This window comes from Gasterosteus aculeatus, chromosome 10 (genome assembly GCF_964276395.1).
Source record: "Gasterosteus aculeatus chromosome 10, fGasAcu3.hap1.1, whole genome shotgun sequence".
Lineage (NCBI taxonomy): Eukaryota > Metazoa > Chordata > Actinopteri > Perciformes > Gasterosteidae > Gasterosteus > Gasterosteus aculeatus.
The window spans coordinates 7,560,025-7,584,390 of record NC_135697.1 but is presented as its reverse complement, the minus strand read 5'-3'; the positions used below and the strand labels follow the sequence as shown (position 1 = coordinate 7,584,390).

General features: G+C 42.6%; 3 protein-coding genes across 8 annotated transcripts; 2 read left to right on the top strand and 1 right to left on the bottom strand.

The window, feature by feature from the left end:
- Positions 1-743: 743 nt before the first annotated feature.
- Positions 744-11,944, bottom strand: ncaldb (neurocalcin delta b). Of its 2 annotated transcripts, none has more exons than XM_040188052.2 (4): positions 11,642-11,944; positions 4,233-4,663; positions 3,103-3,208; positions 744-2,751 (listed from the first exon to the last, which is right to left on the bottom strand). In XM_040188052.2, the coding sequence occupies exons 2-4, from the start codon at positions 4,608-4,610 to the stop codon at positions 2,657-2,659; spliced, it is 579 nt and encodes a 192-aa protein (XP_040043986.1). In that variant the 5' UTR covers positions 4,611-4,663; positions 11,642-11,944; the 3' UTR covers positions 744-2,656. The 2 variants fall into 2 exon arrangements, with proteins under 2 accessions (XP_040043986.1, XP_040043987.1); XM_040188053.2 differs by lacking the exon at positions 11,642-11,944 and adding an exon at positions 7,262-9,025.
- LOC120826091 (putative 2-ketogluconate reductase) lies at positions 11,100-20,106 on the top strand. 5 transcript variants are annotated; one of them, XM_040188045.2, is made up of 8 exons: positions 11,100-11,409; positions 15,374-15,648; positions 15,940-16,067; positions 17,568-17,946; positions 18,106-18,277; positions 18,501-18,679; positions 18,795-18,891; positions 19,383-20,106. In XM_040188045.2, the coding sequence occupies exons 3-8, from the start codon at positions 15,951-15,953 to the stop codon at positions 19,537-19,539; spliced, it is 1,101 nt and encodes a 366-aa protein (XP_040043979.1). In that variant the 5' UTR covers positions 11,100-11,409; positions 15,374-15,648; positions 15,940-15,950; the 3' UTR covers positions 19,540-20,106. The 5 variants fall into 5 exon arrangements, with proteins under 5 accessions (XP_040043979.1, XP_077937530.1, XP_040043982.1 ...); XM_078081404.1 differs by lacking the exons at positions 11,100-11,409; positions 15,940-16,067 and having other exon boundaries at positions 15,457-15,648; XM_040188048.2 differs by lacking the exons at positions 11,100-11,409; positions 15,374-15,648; positions 15,940-16,067 and adding an exon at positions 16,441-16,577.
- On the top strand, positions 20,074-23,851 carry psmg2 (proteasome (prosome, macropain) assembly chaperone 2). Its single transcript, XM_040188051.2, has 7 exons — positions 20,074-20,690; positions 21,699-21,870; positions 22,202-22,260; positions 22,444-22,562; positions 22,645-22,824; positions 23,157-23,277; positions 23,619-23,851. Exons 1-7 carry the CDS (start codon positions 20,634-20,636, stop codon positions 23,697-23,699), a joined length of 789 nt encoding a protein of 262 aa, XP_040043985.1. The 5' UTR covers positions 20,074-20,633; the 3' UTR covers positions 23,700-23,851.
- The last annotated feature ends 515 nt before the right edge of the window (positions 23,852-24,366 follow it).

Below are 24,366 nucleotides of genomic sequence, written 5' to 3'. Positions count from 1 at the left end.
GTTGACAAATGGCTGCTAAGTACAGCGGCTTCCCGAATAAACAGTATCCGAGGAGGTGTTCGTGAAACAAAGAGGCAGTGGAGAAGAATGACAGTAATCAAATTGATTTCATCAAAGTGCTTGAACTTATTCAACGGGGTCATTGTGGTTGTTTTCATATCACTGGCCCACTAATCTGTCTTGAAGGCACAACAACTCAGGAGTGAGATCTCAAAACATCCAGACACACAGCGTGAGCGGAATATTTACAGGGGAAATACGTTTTCAAAGCCCCAAAAGCAAATAACTGGAACTATAAATCACAGAATGAGGCTGATACAGATATTCATCAACAACAATGACTTTCAAATCTAATTTAATATTTCGGAATAGACAAAAAAAATCCAGCAGCCTATTTACATTTATGTAATTGCTTAAGTAGCATGCACCAGGGAAACATAAGTTACCTGTTGTAGTTGGAGGATCTGGAATGATTTGAACGTTTTTCAAATTATTACAAAATGATTTACAATATTAAATAGCTGTACTGTCCATTGAAAGGGGCAAGTCACTGGTACATCATTCTTTTGGAATTATTGGATGAATGTAGTCTTGGACATTCATGGTTTCCAGATGATGAAGTATTTGGACGTCCGGCAACTTTTCCTCTCGTGCCGCTGACAGGTTGACATTGTGGAACGAGTGAAATGTCTGTGCTAACATTAGATGGATTTTCATGAAATCTGCCATAAATGAATAAGCCATTTTCCCCACTTTGTATTTATTTGAATACCAAAATGGACACTCTACGTAGAACACGTCATACAAAATCTACAAAATGATACAATGACAACGCTTTTTGTTCGACAGGTAACAACTGTACAGAATAAATGGATACGATACTGATACTTCTTTTTCTTGTATTTAATTCATCTATATTTGGCACTTTGACCACAAGATGCTATTGAAGTGAAATGTGGGACTGACGCACCTGATCGCCGACTTTGAAACACGCAGAGAATTCATCACGATATATATTTTTTCCATCATCACTCATCCGCCTGTGAAGACTACTGCACCGGTGTGGTGTTTTCTGACAAGCAGATACAGGCATGCGAACATGACGCAGAATGGAAGTAGTGAGGAACGATCAGTCTGCAGTTACCCGCTAACAATGTAAGTGTCTTGGTCATGCAAATATGTGGACTCTCCAGTGTTCTAGCAGTGCTCAAATTCAAATTTGGTGCACAGCCAAAAGCCGTAAAGTCACATTTGCACAAAATTTGCGAGGAGCAGATGCTACTTTTGCACTTTTAACGAGCCATAGGATATGCAGACTGTTTCCACACCGTTTAAACAAGACTAAATGAATGACTGCCAATGTTGAGGAAATAGGATGCCAGTAGAGGGACCGATCTGTAATTAGAAGCTACATAGACTTACTGTAGCTGTGGATATATTTAAAGCAGAATGCTTAGCAATAGGTGTGGTCCTCTCCTTGTTTACATCTATAGCATGAATATGAGTGAATACACTTTCTTTCACATATTGGTCAAGTAAAAGAAATGTTTCATCATCAGATTTTAATAATTTATACATCAACGTTTTTTTAAGTGAATTTCTTCAATTCCAGAGATTCACCATAATGTGATCACAGAGTAAAAGAACATTCAAGTAACTTATTATATTTCCAGAGAACATTTAACTTTTCTTTGCTCATGCACTTGTAAAGCCATAGTTAAGAGAGAATCACAACTCTGTTTAAATGCATACATCAAGTTCATGTATTCATGTGTAAAGTTAAGATTTGTGTGGAGTGTGTGTGAGTGTGTTTATGTGGTGTGTGTGTGTGCGTTTGTGAGGACACAGAACTTGGCATAAAAGTCACTGTCAATGAACAGATGGTTCTTATCTGTGGTCAAAATATTTCCCTTCCTTTAAAAAGTCAGGTTAAGTTTCCTCATTCCTCCAAAATATACATAAAAAAAAATAAGATCAGCTTTCATCCTTTCTAAAATTCTAAAAACTAAACTCCTCGGATCGCCCGTCCTCATAAGCCACACTGTAAGGTGTGACACTTGTCGCCTCAGGCTCACACACTTCACTTCATTCAGCGTTAACACGGGAGTTGGATTGCAATACTTTGATAGATTCAGATCGTCATCACTCAACAACCCGAGTCAGTTAAAAGAGAACAAAATCAGCACGATTGCCTTTAAATAACAAATTACGCTTTCAAAAAAACAAATAAAAAGACCCAGAACAGCAAACTTGGATTCGGCTCAACCTCAGGAATCCGTTGGCTCGTCCGTCTTCTCATCAAACATTTGATTCGGGGGGTGTAACAAGTCTCTGGTGGGATTTCAGCCCATTGAGTTGTATTTGTACCGCGCATGAGATTGTTGTTTGTTTGCAGCTTCTGACCGAGCCTAGAGGCACATGTACAGCATGTGCACGTGGGCGCTCAAACATCATCTCCGTAGCAGCCTTTGGTATCTGCCGTATGAATAGATGCATGTTGATTAGGTGTGTGTGTGTGTGTGTGTGTGTGTGCGCGCGCGCATGTGCCTCTACAGCTCAAAGGACCAAATGTCCACAATCTCAGGTGGGTCAGCTGGGAGAGATGTTGAAAATGTGTCAGACTAATACAACTAGAATTGGGGAAAGGTCCAGTTCTCTACTGGCCGGCACCGCTGGGGTCACACTGAAGCAGCCGGACGATGGAGGGATCGCTCTTCGCCCCCTCAACAAACTCCTCAAGGGACAGTTTACCTGAAAGAGAGAGCGAGATGAGGAGAGTGATTATCAGTTGATCACAACGTTGTTTGTATTCATATCATTATTCAGTCAAAGCTTTGTGGAAAAGTAAAAGAGTTATGACGATGAATGTTACTTTATCCAAAGACACCAGGAGAAATGTGGGCTCTTTTATGAAAGCTTGAGGCTTTCAATCTATGTTGGCACGGCAAAAATAGCAAACAGAATATGTAATGGATCACCGTGTAAAGACTAGTATTAGAAAAATAAAATGTTTGAAAGAGATCCAATTACAGGCCTTAAAGAAACTGCGGTTTAGGCCAAAACCCCTTAAGCCGAGCCTGAGGCAGTGTGAGGAAGGCTTACCATCTCGATTCGTGTCCATCTGTCTGAATATCTTGTCCGTGCGTTTCTCAGGCGTGGACTCGTCTTCGGGCATCTTCATTACCGAGGACACCATCTTGTAAATAGCCTAGAACACAGAGGCGGACAGATGATCACAATAAAGCTGCTGAATGTTTCTCACAGTAAAGAAGGGTCAAGCCACCCTAAATAACCTGCTTTCATTGAAGTTTACAAATGTAAAAAAGGTGGGTGCAATGCGTTTACAATATGAATTAAATCAGCCGAACAATAACACCACCATGAAGAGTGTAAAGTCAGATGAGTTATTCCAGCTCAAATCAAATTTAATATTTGTACATATATTTAACAAATAAAACAATAAATTATGATGAATAACATTTATGCTCAACTGATGATTTACCAAATACTAATTGTCATTAATAGAAAACGCTTAAGTACGAGTCTTGTCTTCCCATTATGCCCGTCAAAAAAAAAGGAGGTGCTGGAGGGCCGCAGCGACCAATTAAATCATAAAACAGCATTATTACTAATAAATAAATAAATAGATGAATCAATACTAAAAATAACCATTGGATGTTGCCCTTTATTAGACTGCGTACTCAGCGACACTTGTGCTCACTTTACACAGACACAGTATAAATAAAGGACACTGGTGGGAGAATTGGATTACACATTCTTTGGCACTGCGCAAATCAGCACAGTGATGTGCGAAGTAACGACGTGTGTGTGTGTGTGTGTGTGTCACTGAACTATATATCCAATGAGACGAGTCTGTGGGAGACTATTTGCTCTAAAGCAACACTGGAGCTGCCGGGAAAACCGTCGGGGGCGGGTTGGAGGTAGAGTGGGATGGGGTTGGGGTTGGGGGGGCGTACTGCTCTTCCTAGAACCACACAGCTGCTGCACGTAGCACTCGGCCCATCTGAGGATCAGAGGAGGACCGCTCCCTTCCAGAAATACACCCGTCAGGTCTAATTTAGATACATCGGAGGACCAGAGAGGAACTGCTGGCTTCTAAAATGACGCGGGCCGCCCTCGGCGGGATTTCGTGGGCGGTCGGATGACGCCCACCGCAGAAGCTAACGGACACGTGACGCAAAGTTGAGAACGCAAACAAACAACGAACCCACCGTTACGATCTCCAGCATCTCCGCCTTGCTGATGTATCCGTTCCCATCCAGATCGTACATGCTGAACGCCCACTTCAGCTTCTGGTCCAGCCGGCCGCGAGAGGTCACGCTCAGGGCGATGATGAACTCCCTGAAGTCTATGGTTCCGTCCCCGTTGGCGTCGAAGGTGCGGAAGACGTGCTCGGCGAACTTGGAGGCGTCTCCGTAAGGGAAGAAGTTGGCGTAGATCTTCTTGAACTCCTCCATGGAGAGCGCCCCGCTGGGGCAGTCCCGCAGGAAGCCCTTGTACCACTCCATGATCTCATGCTCGGTGAAGTCTGTGTTCTCCATCAGGTCCTGCATGACGTCGGGGCGGAGCTTGCTGTTTTGTTTGCCCATGGTCGCGGTGGGTCAGGCTGCACGTGAAGTCAGGGCAGCGGCGATTTGGATTCCTGACGGTGGAGAAGAAAGAGGAGCCCGTTATATGTGACGTTAGAACTGATGTCGAAGGACCTTGATACAAGAGGGGGAGGAAACGGAGTCATAAACAACAGATACAAAATGAAACAGTCATAAGTCACCGGAAGTAGTGTAAAAACTGCAAAAGATGACTGTGTCCAATTGGTGTCGTTGGAACAAGCTATAGCACTAACACATTATCACCTTTGACGAGTATGAATTCTTTGTTTTCGTTTGTTTTAGGACTCATGAGAAATATCTGGCACACCAATGATGTAAAATACGCTAAGAAACCTGCAGCATTCAATATAAAAGGCGGATTAAAACGTGTTTTCCTGTCATCTCTTTGTGTCGGCTTCACCGTCAAACTTGTAGCAATGCTTTCAATAAGTCTGTTCTAAAAGGCAGCAAATGAATTGTCAATTTGGTGTCGTATCTTCACTGCACTTATCTTTCGATGCCATTTCATTAAAAAATGCAAATAGACTTATAAACACAAAAGCCTGACATGACTAGATAATAGAAAAGCCGGAAGATTAAGTGGAGTGTGCACACGCACAGCCAGGTTCAGTCATCCCAACCACCACAGGTGCACAACCACACTCGCAACTGAGCTCACGCTCTGCTGACAGTCCACGGGTCGTGTGTCTGTGCGTGCATCGCTGCAGGATGCAACTTCCGTTTCCTGCAGAAACTATCATACCGATTCTCACACACACACACACACACACACACACACACACACACACACACACACACAGTGTAACCTGCAGAAACATACGTGGGCATATGAAGTTAACCCATCGCGAGCACGCACGCTGGCCCACTCGGGAGGAGACGCGGGCCTGCAGCTGACGTGCTTAGCACTTTCCCCCCGGTCAGGCCGCGAGCTGAGCTCTCCGAGGAGAGGAGGGAAGCTGTTCTAAGCTTAGCCGAGGATAATGACAGATAACATCAGCAGCGTGAGGTCAGGCCGAAGCAAATTACTGCACAGGTAGTTTGTTCCGGGGAGGCAAATAAAGATCGGTCGCCTCGGTCTGTTGCTTCGCTTGCATTGTTAAACGTTGGACACGAAGAAACAGATTAAGTGTTAACTACTCGTATAAACCATGTATGCAAAAACACTCCCCACTGACTGGATTTAAGTTCACACTCTCGGTTGATCCATTGATTAGTCCAATTGAGTGTGATTGAGTCTGACTGAAAAAGAGCAGCCACCATGTTTACTTTACAGTAAAGACGGAATATGCTCCTCTTGCCAATGACAAATCGCTAAAGATGAATCAAAACTCCCGCTTCAGGTCACAAACTCAACGGGAAAGAAGATCTTGGTGACACTATTGCACAGTAAGAAATTAGGGAATGAAGGCGGGAGTTTTGTTAACGGCTAATTCAAGGACTCGGCCGTCTGTTTCACACTTGCATGTTGCATAAACAGCTCGCTATAATCCTTTAATGAACTCAGAGTAAACAATGGGCTGCAGCAATGTGGCAGCCACCTCTGATGAGTTCGCTCCAGTGCCAGCGTGGATGCTGGAGCGGCGTGAAAAGGAGATTAACACCGGTTTACGTACTCATCACTCTTGGAACAAAAGCACATAGGCAGCCACGCGGCGGGGCTTCAACAAACGTGGTCATTTTTCAACCAAATGCACCGAAATATTAACTAATTTCTGCATTCAGGGCCATGAACAAACAAGCACACAGGTGCTTTGAATGGTATCCCGGTGTCTTTGTGCAGACATACACGTCACAGCCAGAGAAGCACAGCTAGAACAAATAGACAGTTTCCACTTAAGTGCGCAATAGCGTGCACATAAAAACATTACGCGTTTCCCTGAGAAGACTCCTGCATCGTCCATTACAGAACAAGCGTCGTATCAAAAAAATGAATCTCCAGGTGCGTATGCCACTTAATGAGCAATCTGCATTTCACTCATTTTAATGGATTGTTCATGATTATTGCGGCTGCGTTGTCATAATTACGACCATACAATTCCGCTTGTTAAGATCAACAAGCCGTCAAAAATAACAAAACCCACATTAACCCTGATGCCCTCTTTGATTCACACGTGCATCTGATTCTTCTTTCATTTGTTTGCTTTTAGCTGCGACTCTAAATTGTACAAACTCAATTCACTAATCACACAAACAGAAATGTTTCTCTCCCCATTCCTCTGCATGAGGGAAGGAAGGTTAACAAGAGCTGCTCTTATTGGCTTTTCAACAAAGTCACAATGCCAACTTTCTGACATTTCATGAAGAAAAAAGGTATTTGATAACGATTATAATTGTTTGCAGCTCCATCACGAAGAGGTTGGTTCTCACACTGCGTGCTGACAGCTGGGTGAAGTTTCCACGTGAAGTTTGCATAGTACTCCCTGTGGGTTGTCACCCCACACCACCACCACCACCACAGACCTGTGCAGGTATCGCTCCACCTGTTCAGTCGGTAAAAGGCGGCGATGGAAGTAGTCGCTCCCTGAAGGAACGAGAAATGTTCTGACGGGAGCTCAGACCTCCACTGAAAGAACTCGGCTATTTACGGCTCGCGCAGATCACCGCCTTCGGTCCACTGCTAAGGCTCTTACCTGCTGCCGCTGGCAGACCTCTGATGGCATTGATACATCAAAGGGGCTTTGACAAGCGCCCGGGTCACGTGGTCCAGCCGAGTCTCTAACCGCCTCCCCCGGTAAAGACACCGGGCCCCTTTGTTCGGCTGACAGAGCTAGCCGGTCTAATCCAGCGGGAGACGGGCCGCCGCTTCGGTTTCCAAAAACGCCGGGAGGATAAACATGTTGTTGACTGTGTGAGACGGTTCGGCAGCTGGACGGAGGTCCAGCTGCCGAACTTTGGGGAGGGATTCGAATCCAACGGCACCGCGTCATGTTCAACTAAACAACTTGCGCCGCGTCATGTTCAACTAAACAACTTGCTGTCACTTGCAAGGAATGGAATGAAAAACGTATCACAATTTGAAAGGAAATCATACCAAAAAAAATCAAATTTCTTGTATATAATAAAAATTATATATATATATATATTTGTATTTTAGATTGTTGAAAAAAATCTGCACATAGATGAAATAATAAGTTCTTGGTAAACAACCTTAAAAAACAATGAGAATTTAGGAACTATTTACGGGGCAACTAAAGCTCCCGCTCTGCAGCAGCTGAGTGGTCGGCTCGTTCACGCACTCGACACGACGTTCATCCGAGAACATCTCCTGCTTACGTAACCGGCAGAAGTCTCCATTTATATCCTTCAGGTAAATCTTAACTTAAAAGGTCCCACAGCTAATCCCAGAATAGAGGGAGCGGAAAAAAGGGGGAAAAAAAGGAGAAGGAGGCCAACAGAAAGCCAGAGACTGAAAGAGACCCGACGACAGATAGCGGGTTCATGAATGAAACATTCATAATGCAACATGACCCGTCTGTGATCGGGCTGCAGTGCTGAGCCAAGTCATCCTCTACCTCACGGGCCAGAAATGATCGCACCTGCAAGATCTGCAATCTGATATTCACCTGAAGGTCAAAATTGAATAATGAATGTTCCTCTCAGCAGCAATGATATATTTTTTTAAAACTGATAACAAATTGGAACAAACCTGAGAGGAAGCAGCTCCAGTCAGACTCAGGAATGACAGACAACACCACACAAAGTCAAGTGGATTGGACGACGACAATATCACAACATTGAATGTTGAGTTTTCATTCTAGTTCATTGACAACAGGTGACAATGTGTGTTAGTTTGCAAATGCACGGAAGTGCTCGAAACCTTGTGTGTAGATTAAACAAAGAAATTGGTACTTCCATGCGGTTTGATTGCCGTAACCACGGGTGTAATTAAAGTGGATGTATGTGCAGCACACACAGTACTACTCATAAACAGCGAATCAACAACACTCTTAACCTCAAACTTAAAACCTGCCGCTTGACAGCAGCTGAAGACTCCCCCTCTACAGTCACACCGCGGCCGTTACCTTCCAAGCAAACATCTGTTGTTGAGCACAAAACAACGTGGACAGCGTGATACGGTACAATCAATTAAGAAAGGGGCTCCACTGTGTTTTAGCCTCAGAAGTCAGGCATGAACTACGAGGCCGTTTACCACACGTCTATCCGCAGAAGGGGGTCTTGCTGCAGGCCCCCGTCTGACCAAACCACCGCCACCGTGCTCGCGTTACAAGCGGCGTGACGGCCTCCTCGAGTATCTGCAACCAACGCTCTCCTGTGTTATTTAGTGCGGGTGGGGGTGAGGGGGATGGGGGGAGGGGGGTTCTGCTGCTGGTCCGATCTGCAGAGCAGTCCATGTGAAGAGGCGAAACAGCTTCGGCTGAGCAGAACAGCTGCCGCTGAGACAAAAAGTACAAGCGAGGGGGATTAGAAAGACAGATGTCAGAAGTAAAAGTGAAAGTGAGCTGGTTTGATGCCAGAAGGTCCAGCGACATAAAACGTCATCCGGTTTGGAGCTGGAACATTTTGTGGAGTAATTGAGTGAAGCAAATAAACTAGTTTGAGATTGAACAATAAATAAAAACAATCAACTTCCTCTTAGTTGAGCCTCTGCTGCTTTTCGTTGTCATAAGTGATCAGTAAATTGAATGTTTTGTTATATTTTGGGGTTTTCGGACCGATAGAAGGACTAAGCAATTACACAAAGAATAAATCATCAGATTGGTCTATAATGTAAATAATCATTAGTTGCAGCCAACTTTCTCTACACAGGTTCACGTTAACGTGACGCTGAAGGTTGAATCAAACACTCATATGAAAACATACAAGTGTAAAAGTTTTTAGAGGTCTGCATGTGTCACAATGTGATTATTAATCAATCCTCCAATACGACTCAAAATGACAAGGTTTTGCTGGATATTAAATTCTTTACCCTCCAGAAGTTTTCAAATGGGATTTCAGTGAATTACTGCGCGTTTTGAAAAAAAAATGGATGCGATTCTTCACCTCTCTAAATCCCATCCATCCTTCGAGAAACCAAAGGCAGCAACTTCATCATACACATAACACACAAGCTCCCATTGTGAGGCGGAGAGAGCTTTGTGCGTCAAGATGCTGCAGAAAACCACAATCATGACAGAGGAGCCATTATGAGGAAGTGAACGAGAACAAAGACACAAAAAAGGGCCAGTGACAAAAACTGCACGAGGGCAGGGAGAGCTGCAACAGGCTCTGTGGATAAACACAAACATATGCGCGCGCACACACACACACACACACAAACAGAGTCACTCGCAGCAAATTGTCACTGATTGCACGGGGAGAGAGAGCTGTTTACTTTGCAGTGAATATCTCAATGTGTCTTTGTCTGAAACAGCCTGCTGTAAAAGACAAAGGCTCCAGAGATGGAAAGTCAATCTGTCCATTGACTGAACTCCACCCTCATCTCCCCGTCCCCGCCCACCTCCAGTGATATCTGCTGCACAGCGTGTGTGAAATGTGGCTTTCTGTCTGAGAACGTTATCGACGTGACAGGCAACAATGTCTTTATCTCAGCATTTGAAGCTCCCTCTTGCTCCGTCCTCCTTCTGTTTAATCCTCCACTTATCCTCGCTTACTCCCAATCAGTCTCCCCGTCTGCTTTTAAAAAGAAAAAAAACAAAAACAGGTTGAACTCAATTCTAATAAGCACGGACTTCTGCTCACACGAGCATAACTACAGAGAGTGCTGCCAGTGTGGTCAGTCTGCCCCCCCCAAAGACATCCAAGCACACAAAAATAGAACATCTGTTCTAATTTAGTGGATGTTTGTAAGACTTTAGCATGTTGAAACGTCGCGGGGGGATTATTTTGACACCAAGGGGGCAATTATCTTGACTCCACCCTCGTGTCAGCACCTCTGTGGGTCTGCATGAGGAGAGAGGAGCCGGACAGCAGCGTATTAATTTGGGTGTTGGGTGAAATTTCCTAGAGTTGAATTTTTTTTATATATATATATATGAAGGACTTGGAAAGCATCAAAGCAGGAAAACCAGTTGCCATTTCAGTTAATGTTCCACATGTGTCCACTCATGTCTTTTTACATCAATCAATCATCATCGCCATGACAGCTTCTTGTTCACATATAAACACAAGAAGTGGAATTAATCTGCTGAAAGACACCAAAAAGTAATTTGCTCAGGGCCTCTTAATTCTTCTTCAAGTCGCTTCAGTCTTAGTTTAGCTCTCGACTGTCTGATGGAAAGCTGAACCAATACATTTATCTAATGTAGCGTTGGATTTAATTACTGTTTTCATAGTGGATTAATATCTGGATCATTTTTCAGTTGAAGTACTCAGTGTATATACACGCACTTTTTTTACTCTGCAAAATCTCACACCTTTTGCCTCAATGAATGACTTTGACAGAAACGCAGGTCGTCAGAACCCGTCGCCTTGCTCGGTGGCTTCAGCATCGATCTGACGTCACCTCTCACAGCACTCTTACTCCACACTGAGCAGGAGACACGAGGAGGACATCCAGCCGAGGCTTCAACTCCACTTGTCCGAGATGAAGTACGCGCTGCACCGTTGGACCAAGTGTCCCACAATGCGCCTCTGCTCCGGGGGACTGAAATGCCCGCAACGGTTGCAGGAGGACATGCTTTTTAAACCACCTTTCACTCACTCTGTTACCCACCGAGCACGAGAAGCACCTCTGCTCTGGAGGTTCACGTCGGAAAGAAGAAGAAGAAGAAGAAGAAGAAAGAGGAGAAGGAGAAGAAGAATCCTCGTCAATTAGAAAGTAGGTAAAGCTTTATCCGCATCACGCTGCCCTGCAACTAGTATTCCCGTTATATCACGCAGTCGAATACGAAGCTGTGAACTGTTTTAGTGTAGTTTTGCGCTGTGTGAAAAAGCATCTCCACTCGACTGCGAGACAAACAAATTAAAAGAAGAAGTAACGTTAAAAAAAAAGTAACAGGAAAGGGACAAACTGCGAGGGAGGGACGGAAGCGGCGCGAGCGACTACTCACCTCTCTTTTTGGGGTTCCTTTGAGGGCCTGTTCGCGGGTTCCTTTAGTCCATTACCTCGCGCTCACCGGGGCGGACGGTGGAGGCGTAGAGTCCGGCGGGTGCTCTCGGTCTACCGGGCTCCTTCTGCTTCCGTGACTCCGCTTCGTTCAGCGGACTCTGGACTGACGTCAAAACCGCTCGTCACGTGACACGGCGAGAGGGCCAATGGGAGGCCGCGTTGTCCTGGCAACAAGAAACCCGGCACCCGGAGCGCGGTTAACGTTTAAAACCTTACGTTTTATAAATTGTAGGAAACACGATCGTAATGTCAACAGAAATAACTTAGTGATGGTTGCATATAGTTAAAGGCGGGTAGGTTATTAACGTTGAGGAGCTTGGTGATTGGTTGGTGACTTTAATTAATTCTAGAAAATGAAAAATGTAATTGAAATAGTTATTTATGTTGTCATGTATGGACTACTACTATAAACTATTACCCTACTATATATTTATATTTAATTTTTGGCTGTATTTTTTTCTCCACAGACATTACATTTATTTAGCTTTAAGTTAATTTTATTCTTTATCCTTTTTGTGCCCTGAAGATGAATCAAGTGTTTTATTTATTTGATTTTGCAGTGATTTATGTGCGAATACAAACAATTAAATATAAACAGTTATAAACTATAAATTATAAACCATTATAAATAAGCAATCAAAACTTAATAACAGAAGATGACATTATTTGTCATGTGTGCTGTATACCTATGAAAACCGATGTCATTTTCTATAGTTTTGCATACATAATTTGTATTTTATCCGCCCTGCAGACTTTTTTCCCTAATGAGAGATATTTGCAAACTTGTGCTTTGCAAGCATTCAAATGATGAAGCTAAATAGTTTTAGACTTCATTATTGTTTGCGTTTTTTTTTGCATTCCCTAACATTACCTCCAACTTGATTTCTCCTCATTCCTTTACAGTAAAAACATAATAAACTAATTTGTTATTAAACATAGCATGATATTGATGAGACAGAAAATGGTGACGTTAACCAGCATGTTTTTGCTGTGTCCCAGTACAGTTGTTCCCTTACAGGCACATTGGGAGCCATGCTTTGCCTAAGACTATTAGTGGAAGTCAAAGCCACGGGGCTTATTGAACCTAGTGTTGCAGGGAGCATTTTCTAAATGGCCTTTTAAAGTAGATGGACAAGTCCTGCTGCCTGCTGAGTCAGCAAACTCCTGACCTCACTAACGGATAGAAGGATGTGCTGGATTCAAAAACTAAACGCAGCAGAGAAGGAATACATGTCTGAAAGCAATTAGGACACATGCTCGCATCATATTTGGACATGATAACGCAGTGGCTCTTTGTCGAATAGCGGCAGCAGACACCCCTGCTTTTCCCTCCAGAAGTAAGGGCTCATCAGTGAGTTTGACCCTGAGGGAGAGTCCCTGAGTACTGTGCAGCTAGCAGTGCAACCTCTGACTAATAGGTTTGCATAACATTGATTAGACTGGATAACAATCCCCAACTCTGCACTCATCACCACACACGCATATGCACCAGTGAGGCCTCGTCCGGCACAGCTCAAATGCCAAGAAGCTTTGAACTAGAGAGACACCTTCTAAAGCCAGCGCAGGACTGCAGGCAGTGTCATTAGGTAACAGAGGCTTTAGAGACGAGGTTAAGTAGCTGGTGCTAGATGGAGAAGCTGCTGAGGTGCCCTGTAGAGGACCAAACTCCTCGGTGATTATCTGTTATCTAACCACAGTGAGCTAACTTTGTGCTGCTCTGAAGCCATCGAGGAGCGAGGCCAAAGTTTTGAGGCGAGCTAAGCTCTCTGGCAGTCATGCGCTGGAGGAGGACTGAGATCTTAATGAGGAAAGGTCTCTCTAAGTTACACATTGAGAAGTTCTCCCTAATAAAAAGAGAAACGTAAGGACTGAGTCATGACTATTTTTTTTACCGTTTCTGTCACAGTTCTCATTTTTAGGATTTTACTTACTCTGCGTAAGTACTGAACAATTTGTGTCATTTGCGATCTGCTGAAGGGAGCAGTTACAGATATTTAGTTTGTTCAGTGTTACTGAAAGTGTCCCCCTGAATCAAAAGACAAAGGACATTTGACTTGACATCAGTGAAGAGCAGCTGGACTTCCAGGAGTCGGAGGGCACGGTTGGCTCTTGTTGCCCTGTGCGTCATGGGCAGCAGATTTATGCTCAGGCTGACTGGATTAGCTGAATACGCTCAACTAGGACGTACTCCGAGCTGCGCGTTGAGCTTTTTCAGAGACTGTACTCCTGCAAGACAACAGCACCTGCAAGAGGGGAAATCCTCTGAACTTTCCTAATGAAATCACAGTATCTAACTAGTTTATAGAATAGTGTCCGGCAAATTCTTTTTCCAGTTTCAATTTTTCTGCATAATGAATATTTTCATTTTGGATACTTTAAGAGCATTCTGCTCTACTACTACGTATGTACTGTTTATACCTTAGTAAAATATCTCAGGTCTGTAAATAAAGTGCCAGATATTGATGACTCGGGCTGCCCTCTCTTAGCTGATTAGTCGACTAATTAATTGTTCTGGTCTTAGTCTACTAAGATTCCTTCAGTCAATTATTTTAATTAGTTTGTCTCTTCGAGTGATAGTAGAAAATGGTTACTTATAGAGAATGTTCTTGTCTTGTTTCACTGTAATTTACCTCTGCCAGACAATACAGAAAAGCAGATATGAAACCACAGTGCTAACATCATTTATCAATCCTTCAAAGTCACGTGCATTGTTTCAGGGTTTTAATTGTTTCAGGGTCATGTGCATTGTTTCAGGCAGAGTGAAAGGCAACTACACTTTGCCTTTTAAAGAGTTGCGCAGATAAGCTGAGTCAGGATCAGGCTGTGGACTCACGTCAGCAAGTCTGCTCCGTGCTCCACGGTGACAGCTGTGACACATGAAGTGTAAGCCCTCACCTGTCCACCGATTGTGGGGTTGTGACACGTAAAACAATCGCTTCCGTCGTGCTGATTCATAATGGAACTAATGTAATAACGATGGTGCTTTGAACTCGATGAAATGTGTGATGCATTGTTAAAATACAATCCATAAATACCGCCTCACGGTTGGATGTCACCGGCCGGTCATGTCGCAGTTTATATCCATGTTTGTTCAAAATGTCAACACTATAATTTCATATCAGACAATTGTGCCAAATTGGCATAATTAGCTAAGGAAGTCTTGAGTTTTGGCCAAAAATTCAAGACTTCCTTGGCAGGTGTGGAGGAGATGTGAGGCCATAATTCTTGCTTTGAGTTTACCTTTTCAGTTCTGTAAGAACGTCCCTCATGAAACTCCCTTTCTGCTGCCATCTAATGGACCCACAGCAAAGAAACACCATTCTTTCCTACTGAAGGTTAGAGTGAGGGTTCTCAGTCTCAAAGTTGGCTCACTTCTGACTATACTTTAAAGGGGGTCGGAACCTCAAAGAGCAGCTCATTTGATGGGCTGTTTTAACCTTTCAGCTTGTGTTATAAAATCAAAGGTTTCTGAGATAATAGTTGTATTTGTGTAATTTTTATGATTCTTCATTTTTTGTGAGGGACTGAAATTTGGACAAATTGCCTATTGCATTAGCCAAGAAACAGGGTTTATTTAAACGGACTAGAGGTTTAAATATATTGTTAGTCCCCTTAAACAGTTACGTTTGGATCAGAAAGTTATTCATTTTTTTAATGTGCTGTCTCTTTACAGGTGGCGTGGAGATTTCTGACCAATGGTAGCTGTGCACTCGCTCTTGCACTCACCATGGACCCTGAAGCTTCTGCCTGCCCGTCACTACGCTTAATTAATTCCTCCCCTCCTCAACTCTCTTTGCTTTTTGGTCAACATCTCAAGTTTCATCTCTTAAATCTTCTACTAGACTAAATGTCCACCTTCAACCCGTCCGTTTTAACCCCCAGTTTCTACTCATGAATGTGAGTCAGCAACAGGCTTTGGGGGGAAAAGGTCACACGCTTCAACTGAGGGTAAGACTTTTACAAACAAAAATAACATTTAAAATATTTTATGCACATCAGGGATTGTTCAGATCATTTCACGCATTTCTTTTCCAAGCACTGATTTAGGATTTTTTACTTGACCTGCGAGTTAATAATTTATTCATAGCAATTTGACCTGTGGACTTCCACTGCTTGCCCATTTTGACATATATAACACGTAAAGAGCTTTAGAGCTAACACTTTCCTTCGCTTGGCTTTGTGCTGATTGCTCATATTTTTTGTGTAGTTGTGTCAAATTCAAATCAAATATATTGACAGTATCTACCAGAATGCAAAGAGTCTGCTACACCCAGTGTGTGAGGAGACTTTGTGGTCCAGCACAATCGTCCCGGCTTCTTAAAGTGAGAAACATTCACAGATCTTTACGGCAACTGCGACACAATACGGTAAGCCTTTTTTCCCCAATTTGCAATTCACAGTTCTTTTGGGGGGCTATTCAGGAGACACTCAGACATGGTTCGGGTATTAAGAAAGAGTTTAGTGGAGGGCTTACGATTAGAGGCCATTTAATTATATAATCGTTGTGGCACGGAGGAATTAAGAGTGTCACACAGTTATGGGACATAAGGAAGAGATGGGTGTTCAGTTCAGGTGAGATTTCAGGGCTTAATAGTGGTCCAGATCTATTGAAATTCCTAATTGAAATGCAGACTTAGATATTTAAATCATTGGCTGTAAGGCGTAAAGAGAATTTCAACAAATATAACAAAGTGATAAGGGTACTAAAAATTACAAATGCCATAAAGTATTAGTAATATTTTCTGCTATTATTAGAACATTGTAGTTGTAGTGAGAGAAGCTGAGTGCGATTGAGTGTTTAAAAAGCTCTTATTTTGAAGTCCTGCACATACCCTAAGTTGTTCTTCCTGGTTCAAGAGAAGAACGGAACAACAAACGTGAGTTTTGAACAGTTCAAGTTCCTTCGGAATTTAACATTATTCCCAGGTGATCTTTGAATGGGCCACGGGTTACAACTATGTCATTGTCTAATAAGTTAATAAGTGTAATTAATGATTACGCATTTGAGTAACTAGAAGCATTTTCTTGGAAACGGTGGGTGCTTTTCAACATACAAACAGGATATTCTCTCCAATTCACACACCTTTCTTTTTACTGAATAGTGCGGTAGAATGGATAATAGAACACAATTATGCTTACTTGTGTCCTTGTTTTCACTTGGCTCAAAATCTGTTCCACCCTCACCATCATGGAGGTTCTTCCTTTAAATGCACCTGGAAGAAACACCAGCGTGTCTTTTGCAGAAGTTTTTTCTGCAGCTACCAAATGAAAGAGGCAGGTGCAGGACTCAAAAAATGTAACTGTTCACAAGTTGTAGGTTTTTTTTGTAGTTTCAAATGATCAAACTTCCTACCCTTCACTATTTGCTTAGCTTCTTGCCCGTTTCCAATCTCAGTCCTTAACAACTTTCACCACAATAATACATTTTATGTTTAAGGTAGGCTACATGCTGCTATAATATGTGTAAACATAATTTCATTAAAAACAGCAGTTGTTGTCAAATAATTCTATCAATCACATTCGTTCACATTCATTCAGCACTAATTTGCTGTATTTCCTGTTGTCGTGTAGATGTACAGGCCGGTTCTCTTCCTTGCCTCCTTAATTGCATGTCTTGTGGGCAGAACAAAGATGCGAGGAGATCAGAAAAGAAATCGGGGAGACACGTTGGCATACTGAAATACAGCATGTGATTTGTATGCAGCACTGTAACGTCACATGGGGCAAATGTACAGCTGCAGCCATCAATTTTGTCTTCTAACTCCCTGCCAGAAAGCAAATTAGCATATTTCCCCAAATAGCTTTTGTTCTGATGCCTCCAGTATTACAATTCATTATGTGTTTGAGTTATTGTGTTTTGATTCTAGGTAATGGAGGACAACAAACCATGGGCTCTGATCTCAGAGGTGGGCGGACAAGGTTACATTGAAGAGGTCATGGACATACTGAAGCAACACTTTCACATCATCTGTCACAAAGACTTCCTTCAAAACTCTGCGGTGCAGGGGCCAAAAATCCAGGCCATGTTAATGTGGAACACCTTCCCTGCAGCCGAGCCCTCGCTGCTTCGCTTGCTCCCCTCGCTGAAGGTGGTCTCCAATGGCGGAGTGGGCATCGACCACTTGGATCTGCCGTACATCAGCAGCCTGGGAGTAAAGGTGACCAACACACCGGATGTAGTGAGCGATGCCACTGCAGATATCGCCATGGGTCTGCTCCTGGCGTCGGCGCGCAGGATCGTTGAAGGCGAGTCAAATCCAATTTTAAAGGCCGAAATCGTGACCTTTTCTCTAGGGAATTAACATGTGTGGTAACATCAAAGGTTAACTGAATTCTTACATGAATTCCATTGGTGATGGAGTAAACATTCAGCTTGTTTGAGGTCATGTGCCGTTTTTTCTTTAGGTCACCAACTAGCCGTCGACCCCAACATGACCTATTTATCGCAAAGCCTGATGGGAGTTGAAGTCACAGGGTCGACTATGGGGATTATTGGAATGGGACGTATTGGCTGCAAAATTGCTCAAAGAGGCAAAGGATTTGACATGAGAATCCTGTATCACAACAGGACCAGGAGGTAAAAGATTGAAATCCCTGAGTGAGATCCTAGTCAATGCATTTTCAGACTAATTCATAACAAATACTGGCATAATTCCTGAAATTCCTGCATAGGTAGAGATAGACGTGTGACAATTATTCATAAAATCTATATAATATAATTAAAAAATCTAAATACGGACTAATAAAACTTTGCGAGACTACGCAAGTGGTCAGCTCCATCTTTTATCTTTGCTGTTCAGGAGTGTTGAAGATGAGCGGGCGGTTGGGGCGAGTTACCGGGAGAAGGTGGACGACCTGCTGAAAGAGTCTGACTTTGTCATGCTGGCGGTCAACCTGACACCTGAAACCACAGCGCTGATCAGCCACAGAGAGCTGTCCCTCATGAAACCCACGGCAACGCTGGTCAACATCAGCAGAGGTGAGAGTAAAGCATTTCCTTGACTTCACTAATCTTGGTTAAATAATTGTAGAAGTTGCTGCTGTGAGGCTATTGTGAAATATTTATGTTTTAATCTAATTTTTTCACGCCTCAGGTCCGGTGGTGGACCAGGACGCTTTAGTCAAAGCTTTGCGGTCTGGAACAATTCGTGCAGCGGCATTAGATGTGACTCACCCTGAACCATTACCAAGGTCTCATCCCACTCTTGAACCGGGATCTCAATGCTTTAAAGTGAAACTGACTTTTGAAAGAATATAATTCCTCATGGAATGGAATTTGGAAACAAATTAGTGTACTTGACATTATTGAGTAAATTCCCAGTTAAAGCCATCTCACACCAAAGGATCACAGAGGAGGACAGTATGTACTGACACACATCTGACATGCAGTGTGAAAGAACAGTGCAATTATGGTAATATAAATTAATTTAAAATGAGAATTAAGGGTTTTTATCCCTTTTTTGAAAGGTGTCCATCATAGTTATAAACCCAAAGCCAATTATCCCCCTACAGCTCCACCTTGTCTTTTAACTTTATTTTTTTTTGGGCCCCCAACTACACTCTCATACACCATGTTTCCAGCAGCAGCAGGCAGCAAGTTAATAAATGACAAAAGAAGCATAGTTTAACATTTGCAGACTCTTTACAGGTTCCTAACAACTCCTCTTCTTCATCCTGTGCAGGGATCATCCTCTACTCAGCCTTTCCAATGTGCTGATCACCCCCCACGTTGGCACAAACACGTACACTACAACACGAAAGATGGTGCAGAAGATGGTCGACAATGCTTTGGCTGCACTGAATGGTCAATCTATTCCTAATGAAGTCAAACCAAAATGATGGTCATCTACAGATGGTCTCCGCCTGTCTGTAGCTGGAAGAGTTTTCCCAATGCAGGACAAACACCATTCTTAAAGTAACAACGTTTAATATGATTTGTCGGTAAACGTTGGGTACAAAACGATATGACTGCTTGATTATATTAATTATTATAGGTATAGTGGTAAAACGTATGTAGGCTGCATGACTGTTACCGCAATTATCATTTCACATACCCCCAAAATTGTTTCATTGTTCAAATTTCCATACATCTTGGATTAATACATTTTAGTGTTTCATATTAGTCCATTCTTTCACAACAAAGAGGTTTAACATGATCTTATTCCTATTCCAGATTTTGCTGGAATCTATAAAGTATGCACATGCTTTGGCATTAAATTAGATTACTGCCCGTGTGTATTCATGTAATAAACTACACTTAATACTTTTTTATATTCTACTACTACAAGTATATGCTAATTAACTCCTTTTCTTCAAACAGCTCTTAACCCTTTTCACTCTGCGCTGTTTTTGGGCCTCAGCTCCGAAATGGCATTCCCATAATAAAGAGGGGTATTTCTCTGCAACTACAAGGTCTTTCTGGAAAATGTTTGTTGTCAGGATAAAGGGGAACACATCAGTATATATGTTACTGGTTAAGAAATAAAAGAAGATGGCACAGAGCAAAAATTTAGTTTTCATATTCACCTGGAAAAAAAAGCGCTTACAGGTTATGCAACCAGAAGTGGGCTGCCCATACCGGGGTTTATTTGAGCAGTGTGTAATGTATATAACCTATTTGTATTCAAATATATTCACCAGTGTTTGCCCTACCATTATTTAGGATATATATATATATATATATACACCGCTAAGCACCGATTGTGAGAGCTGGTACAAACCCCAAATATTTTCTCAGAGATCCTTCCATTCAGGCATTTACAGCAGGTACCACAGCTGCTCAATCGTCACAATCGACATCGAGCGAGAGCCAAGAAGGACCCCACAGGCATGAAAACAGAAGCCGGATGACAATCCCTTTCGGTCATATTAACATTACTTAATTACATTTACATTTCTTTCCCAGTACCTGTTAAGTTTCTCTGAACGCCACGATGTTTATCTCCTCACAAAACCCACCTCCCTGCTTCAAAGATTTCACCCTCGTCATGGTGAGTCACATGTTTGTGGTTTCACTATGACAAGAAACAAACGTCTTTCTGCTGCCTTGTATAATCTGTGCCTAAGATTTATGTTTAAAGCTACCGTTGATGGTGTTGCAAAACGAGCAACGTAACGTTAAAGTCCTTGTGCTTCGAGCTAAATCTTGGCAGAAATGTGTGTGTATGATGGAGGTAAACAGCTAACATGGCTGTTAGCTAACGCCTGTCAAGCTAGCAGCCGGTGGGCGACTACGGTGACGCGCAATAAATGCGCGCGTGCGCTCAATTGGTTTAAGCGATTAAACCAACAGCGTGCACGCGGACGGGATTATTACGGTTTTGGGACAGATATGAGATCAACACATTACATGTTTTCCTGTCGGTATATTAATGTTTTTAAGATGTTTGGATAACTTTGTTATGTATATAGTTATGATTTGTTGACTTATAAGACCCCTGTCTTTGAAGCATTTTGGGGAAATAAACCTACTTTTGAATTGAAAGCCTGTTTCATTATGCCTTGACTGCCTGTTGGACCAAGTAATCTTAACAGATTTAACTATCCATCCATCATCCATCCATCGTCAAACCGCTTATCCTGCACACAGGGTCGCGGGCAGATTTAACTAATATTTCTTAAATATATATAGTTTTAATTGGACCATTCATTTCCATTTTTTGTAAACCACCTCACGTGCAGGAAAGTATTGCATCATTCGATCATTGGTTCATTATTACTATAATGTAATTACATCTATGCATTAGACTTTAATTGTTTAACATACTGCTGATTTTATTTACATTATGATGAATCAGATTATAAAATGTTCTCACAAATGCCCATTATACAGAGCCCAGTAATTTGAGTCCAAACATGCAAACAATTGACTGAACTGCAATTTAACACATGGAAAAGCAACAACCTCACATGAGAAGCTTGAACAAAAGACTGCCAAATATAGTACGTAATCAAAATATTCTTGTTCTTTCTTGTTGCTCCCGTCACCGCCCCCGTAGCCAGCAGTGGCTGTTGGTAACGTGGGACAGCTGGCCGTGGACCTCATTTTGTCCACTCTCAAAATGAAAAGAGTAGGCTATATACACACGGACTGTCTCATCCCCATGACTGGAAACAACCCATACGCCACCTGTAATGAAGACGCTGAGGAGCTGCACACCCCTGCAGAAGGTACCATCTCAATGAGCAAATTTCACCTGTGAAAAATCTTCTTTTTTTGCCAATTAATTCAAAATACTGAAAATGAGTGTAGCGAAGAGGAGGAGAGCGATTCTGTAACCATGACTGTACATGTGAGTGGAGCGCTTTGTGGACACACCGCTTTCTCTCTTCCTGTTCCCAATCCGCCAATACACTCTTCAAATGTGCATTTTTTGGAAAATGCATATAGAGAAAGCATATATATATATATTTGAAGCAGCACTGAATTTTAAACGGATGCTAACGTAGAGTTATTTTTTGAATGATCACAATAATCTACAATACCTCCTCTCCTAATCAGTTTACACAGCAACAGAACTGAAGATGGCAGTACTTCAAATCAGGGCGCCAATTATTCAGGTAAAACCAGCGTTTGAAGCAAAAGCTTGAGTTTATGCTTAATTTTGTGTCACGGCCAAAGGGTTGTGTTTTTCCAGTTGTTTGACGTCAAGCTTTCCATTAATATGTGGTTTGTGTTTCCGCTGACCTATAATGAGATTAACATTATTGCATTTGTAGCTCTAACCTTTGTTGTAATTGCAGACAAAATCCAAAAAGTTCCGTCAGCTGCTTGTGTCTTGGATCAAAACCAGCGGGTTCTCCAGGACTGTCGTTCTGTCCAGCAGCCACGCTTACCAGAGGGATGACCAACAGATGAAGGGGTACCCAGACACGCACTATATATATATCACTGCATGCCGTTGCTATTTACAATCTCTGCTAACAAATACGTATCAACGTTAGCACTCCTTTGAGGTACCTGGTGACTCCGTCCCTGCTGAAGGACAGTGCGGTTGCGTTGGAGGAGCTCAGCTGGAGGGAGATGGAGCGGGTGCCGGCCTTCCCAGGACTGACGGACGCCAACACGGACCCTCGCCTCTATGTCCCGGGAGGAGGCATAACCAAAGGACTCTACATGGACAGGTACGGAGTGAGTGCCGCATCAGCCTGTTGGAAACTTCCTGCTGAATGCAAATCTTGAGTGAAGAACGCAAGGAAAGATTTTATTATTAATTTGCATTTGCTTTATTTATTTTAAGTGGACCTATTTTAGACGTTTTTATTTTTTTATTTGCTATATTAAGGAAAGGTAGAAAATTAAGTAAATTATAGCTGCCATCTGCATATAAGACAATGGGTCTGTATAGTTAACCAATTACAGCAACGCAACTGGTTGAGCTGTTTTTAAATGCAGCATTCTATATTTACTTAAGCCTCCCAAATGTATCATTATCAAAGTGAACATGTCCTTTCAGCTGCGCAGAGGATCTCCCTCTGGCTGTGCTGCTGCTCTTCTGTTCAGAAGGCGACAACATCCCAGACGCCTTCACGCTTGTCAACCACCTCAACGACTGGCTTCATCTGCTGGAGAACCCTGTAAGAGACATACAGCTAGACAGCCGTTTATACCTCCAGTGTTTCCCCTAACCCGTTAGAACAGGGGAGACCCCCCCACCCTTGCCCCCCTGAAATTGCCTCCTCCCCGGAAAACCTACAGCATGAGGCGCACTCGCACCAGCGGACAGACTACCCCCCCCTCCCTATTCAGAACTGTGTATAAACTGTAATTTTTGACTTAATGGGATCGTTAAGTCTTTTTTTCAAGTTTTTGAAGTGGGGTTGTGTGAGGTATTCATCCATAATCAGTGTATTTACTACTTCCAGGACTCCTAAGATTATAACTTTCTAACTGTGGTTTTGCCTGATTCTCATTTCAGAGCCAAAAGCCCAACAAATGGAAGATCCCAACTTCCTGGAGTCTTCTTTTTGGCAGTGGAATTCCTCCAGCAATGTTCTGATACCACGTGTTTAGTTTTGGTAGTTCTAGCGGATAGGAACAGCAGCAGTCTTTTATATGTATTATACTGAGTTTACCTGGTTGGGACTCACATTTATCCCAGTCTCCTTTATTGTTTATTCTTTTTTTTCCAATAAAAGATTGTGACAAGAATCCAGTGTGAATTCATCTAAAAAGATCAACAATGATTGTAACTATCTCTGAAACGCCGTCACACTTTACCGGAAGTGGTTGGCCTGGTGCCACACGTCTTCCTGGAAGGACCGCCCTCTGTAAAAAAAACAACACACACTGCTCTGATTCGCATTGTGTCACGATGTTCTGCCAGGTTTGTGGTGGTGGTTTTCTGTCTGAATCATTGTTTTTGGTGGATTCTGTGAAGGACAGCTGTGGGGAACGTGCAGACAGCATTTCTATTTTTAAAAAGGAACACTCTGAAGAACTCCCTTGAGACTTTTCAAAATACTTCTGGCACAAATATACTAGTAATTAAGCTGGTAAAGATGTATTTTGTAAGTAGTGACATTCAACGCTTACTTAACGCTAAGTATAAGAAAATTGGTGAATGTGGCAAGTTCTCCTAAATGACCTGTACGGGTCACTTAAAAACAAATTGGTTGGTGCCAGTGGCTCTTTCATGAAGACCAAAAGGTTAAAAAAACAAAACA

Excerpts from the sequence above, each read along its gene's own strand:
- ncaldb (XM_040188052.2), bottom strand. The coding sequence starts at position 4,610 with ATGGGCAAACAAAACAGCAAGCTCCGCCCCGACGTCATGCAGGACCTG. Across the intron at positions 3,209-4,232 it reads AGATGCTGGAGATCGTAACG|GCTATTTACAAGATGGTGTC; the intron begins GTGGGTTCGTTG and ends TCTGTGTTCTAG. Across the intron at positions 2,752-3,102 it reads GATGGACACGAATCGAGATG|GTAAACTGTCCCTTGAGGAG; the intron begins GTAAGCCTTCCT and ends TCTCTCTTTCAG.
- LOC120826091 (XM_040188045.2), top strand. The coding sequence starts at position 15,951 with ATGCAAAGAGTCTGCTACACCCAGTGTGTGAGGAGACTTTGTGGTCCA. Across the intron at positions 18,278-18,500 it reads TATCACAACAGGACCAGGAG|GAGTGTTGAAGATGAGCGGG; the intron begins GTAAAAGATTGA and ends TTTGCTGTTCAG. Across the intron at positions 18,892-19,382 it reads CACCCTGAACCATTACCAAG|GGATCATCCTCTACTCAGCC; the intron begins GTCTCATCCCAC and ends CATCCTGTGCAG.
- psmg2 (XM_040188051.2), top strand. The coding sequence starts at position 20,634 with ATGTTTATCTCCTCACAAAACCCACCTCCCTGCTTCAAAGATTTCACC. Across the intron at positions 20,691-21,698 it reads AAGATTTCACCCTCGTCATG|CCAGCAGTGGCTGTTGGTAA; the intron begins GTGAGTCACATG and ends CCGCCCCCGTAG. Across the intron at positions 22,563-22,644 it reads GATGACCAACAGATGAAGGG|CACTCCTTTGAGGTACCTGG; the intron begins GTACCCAGACAC and ends TATCAACGTTAG.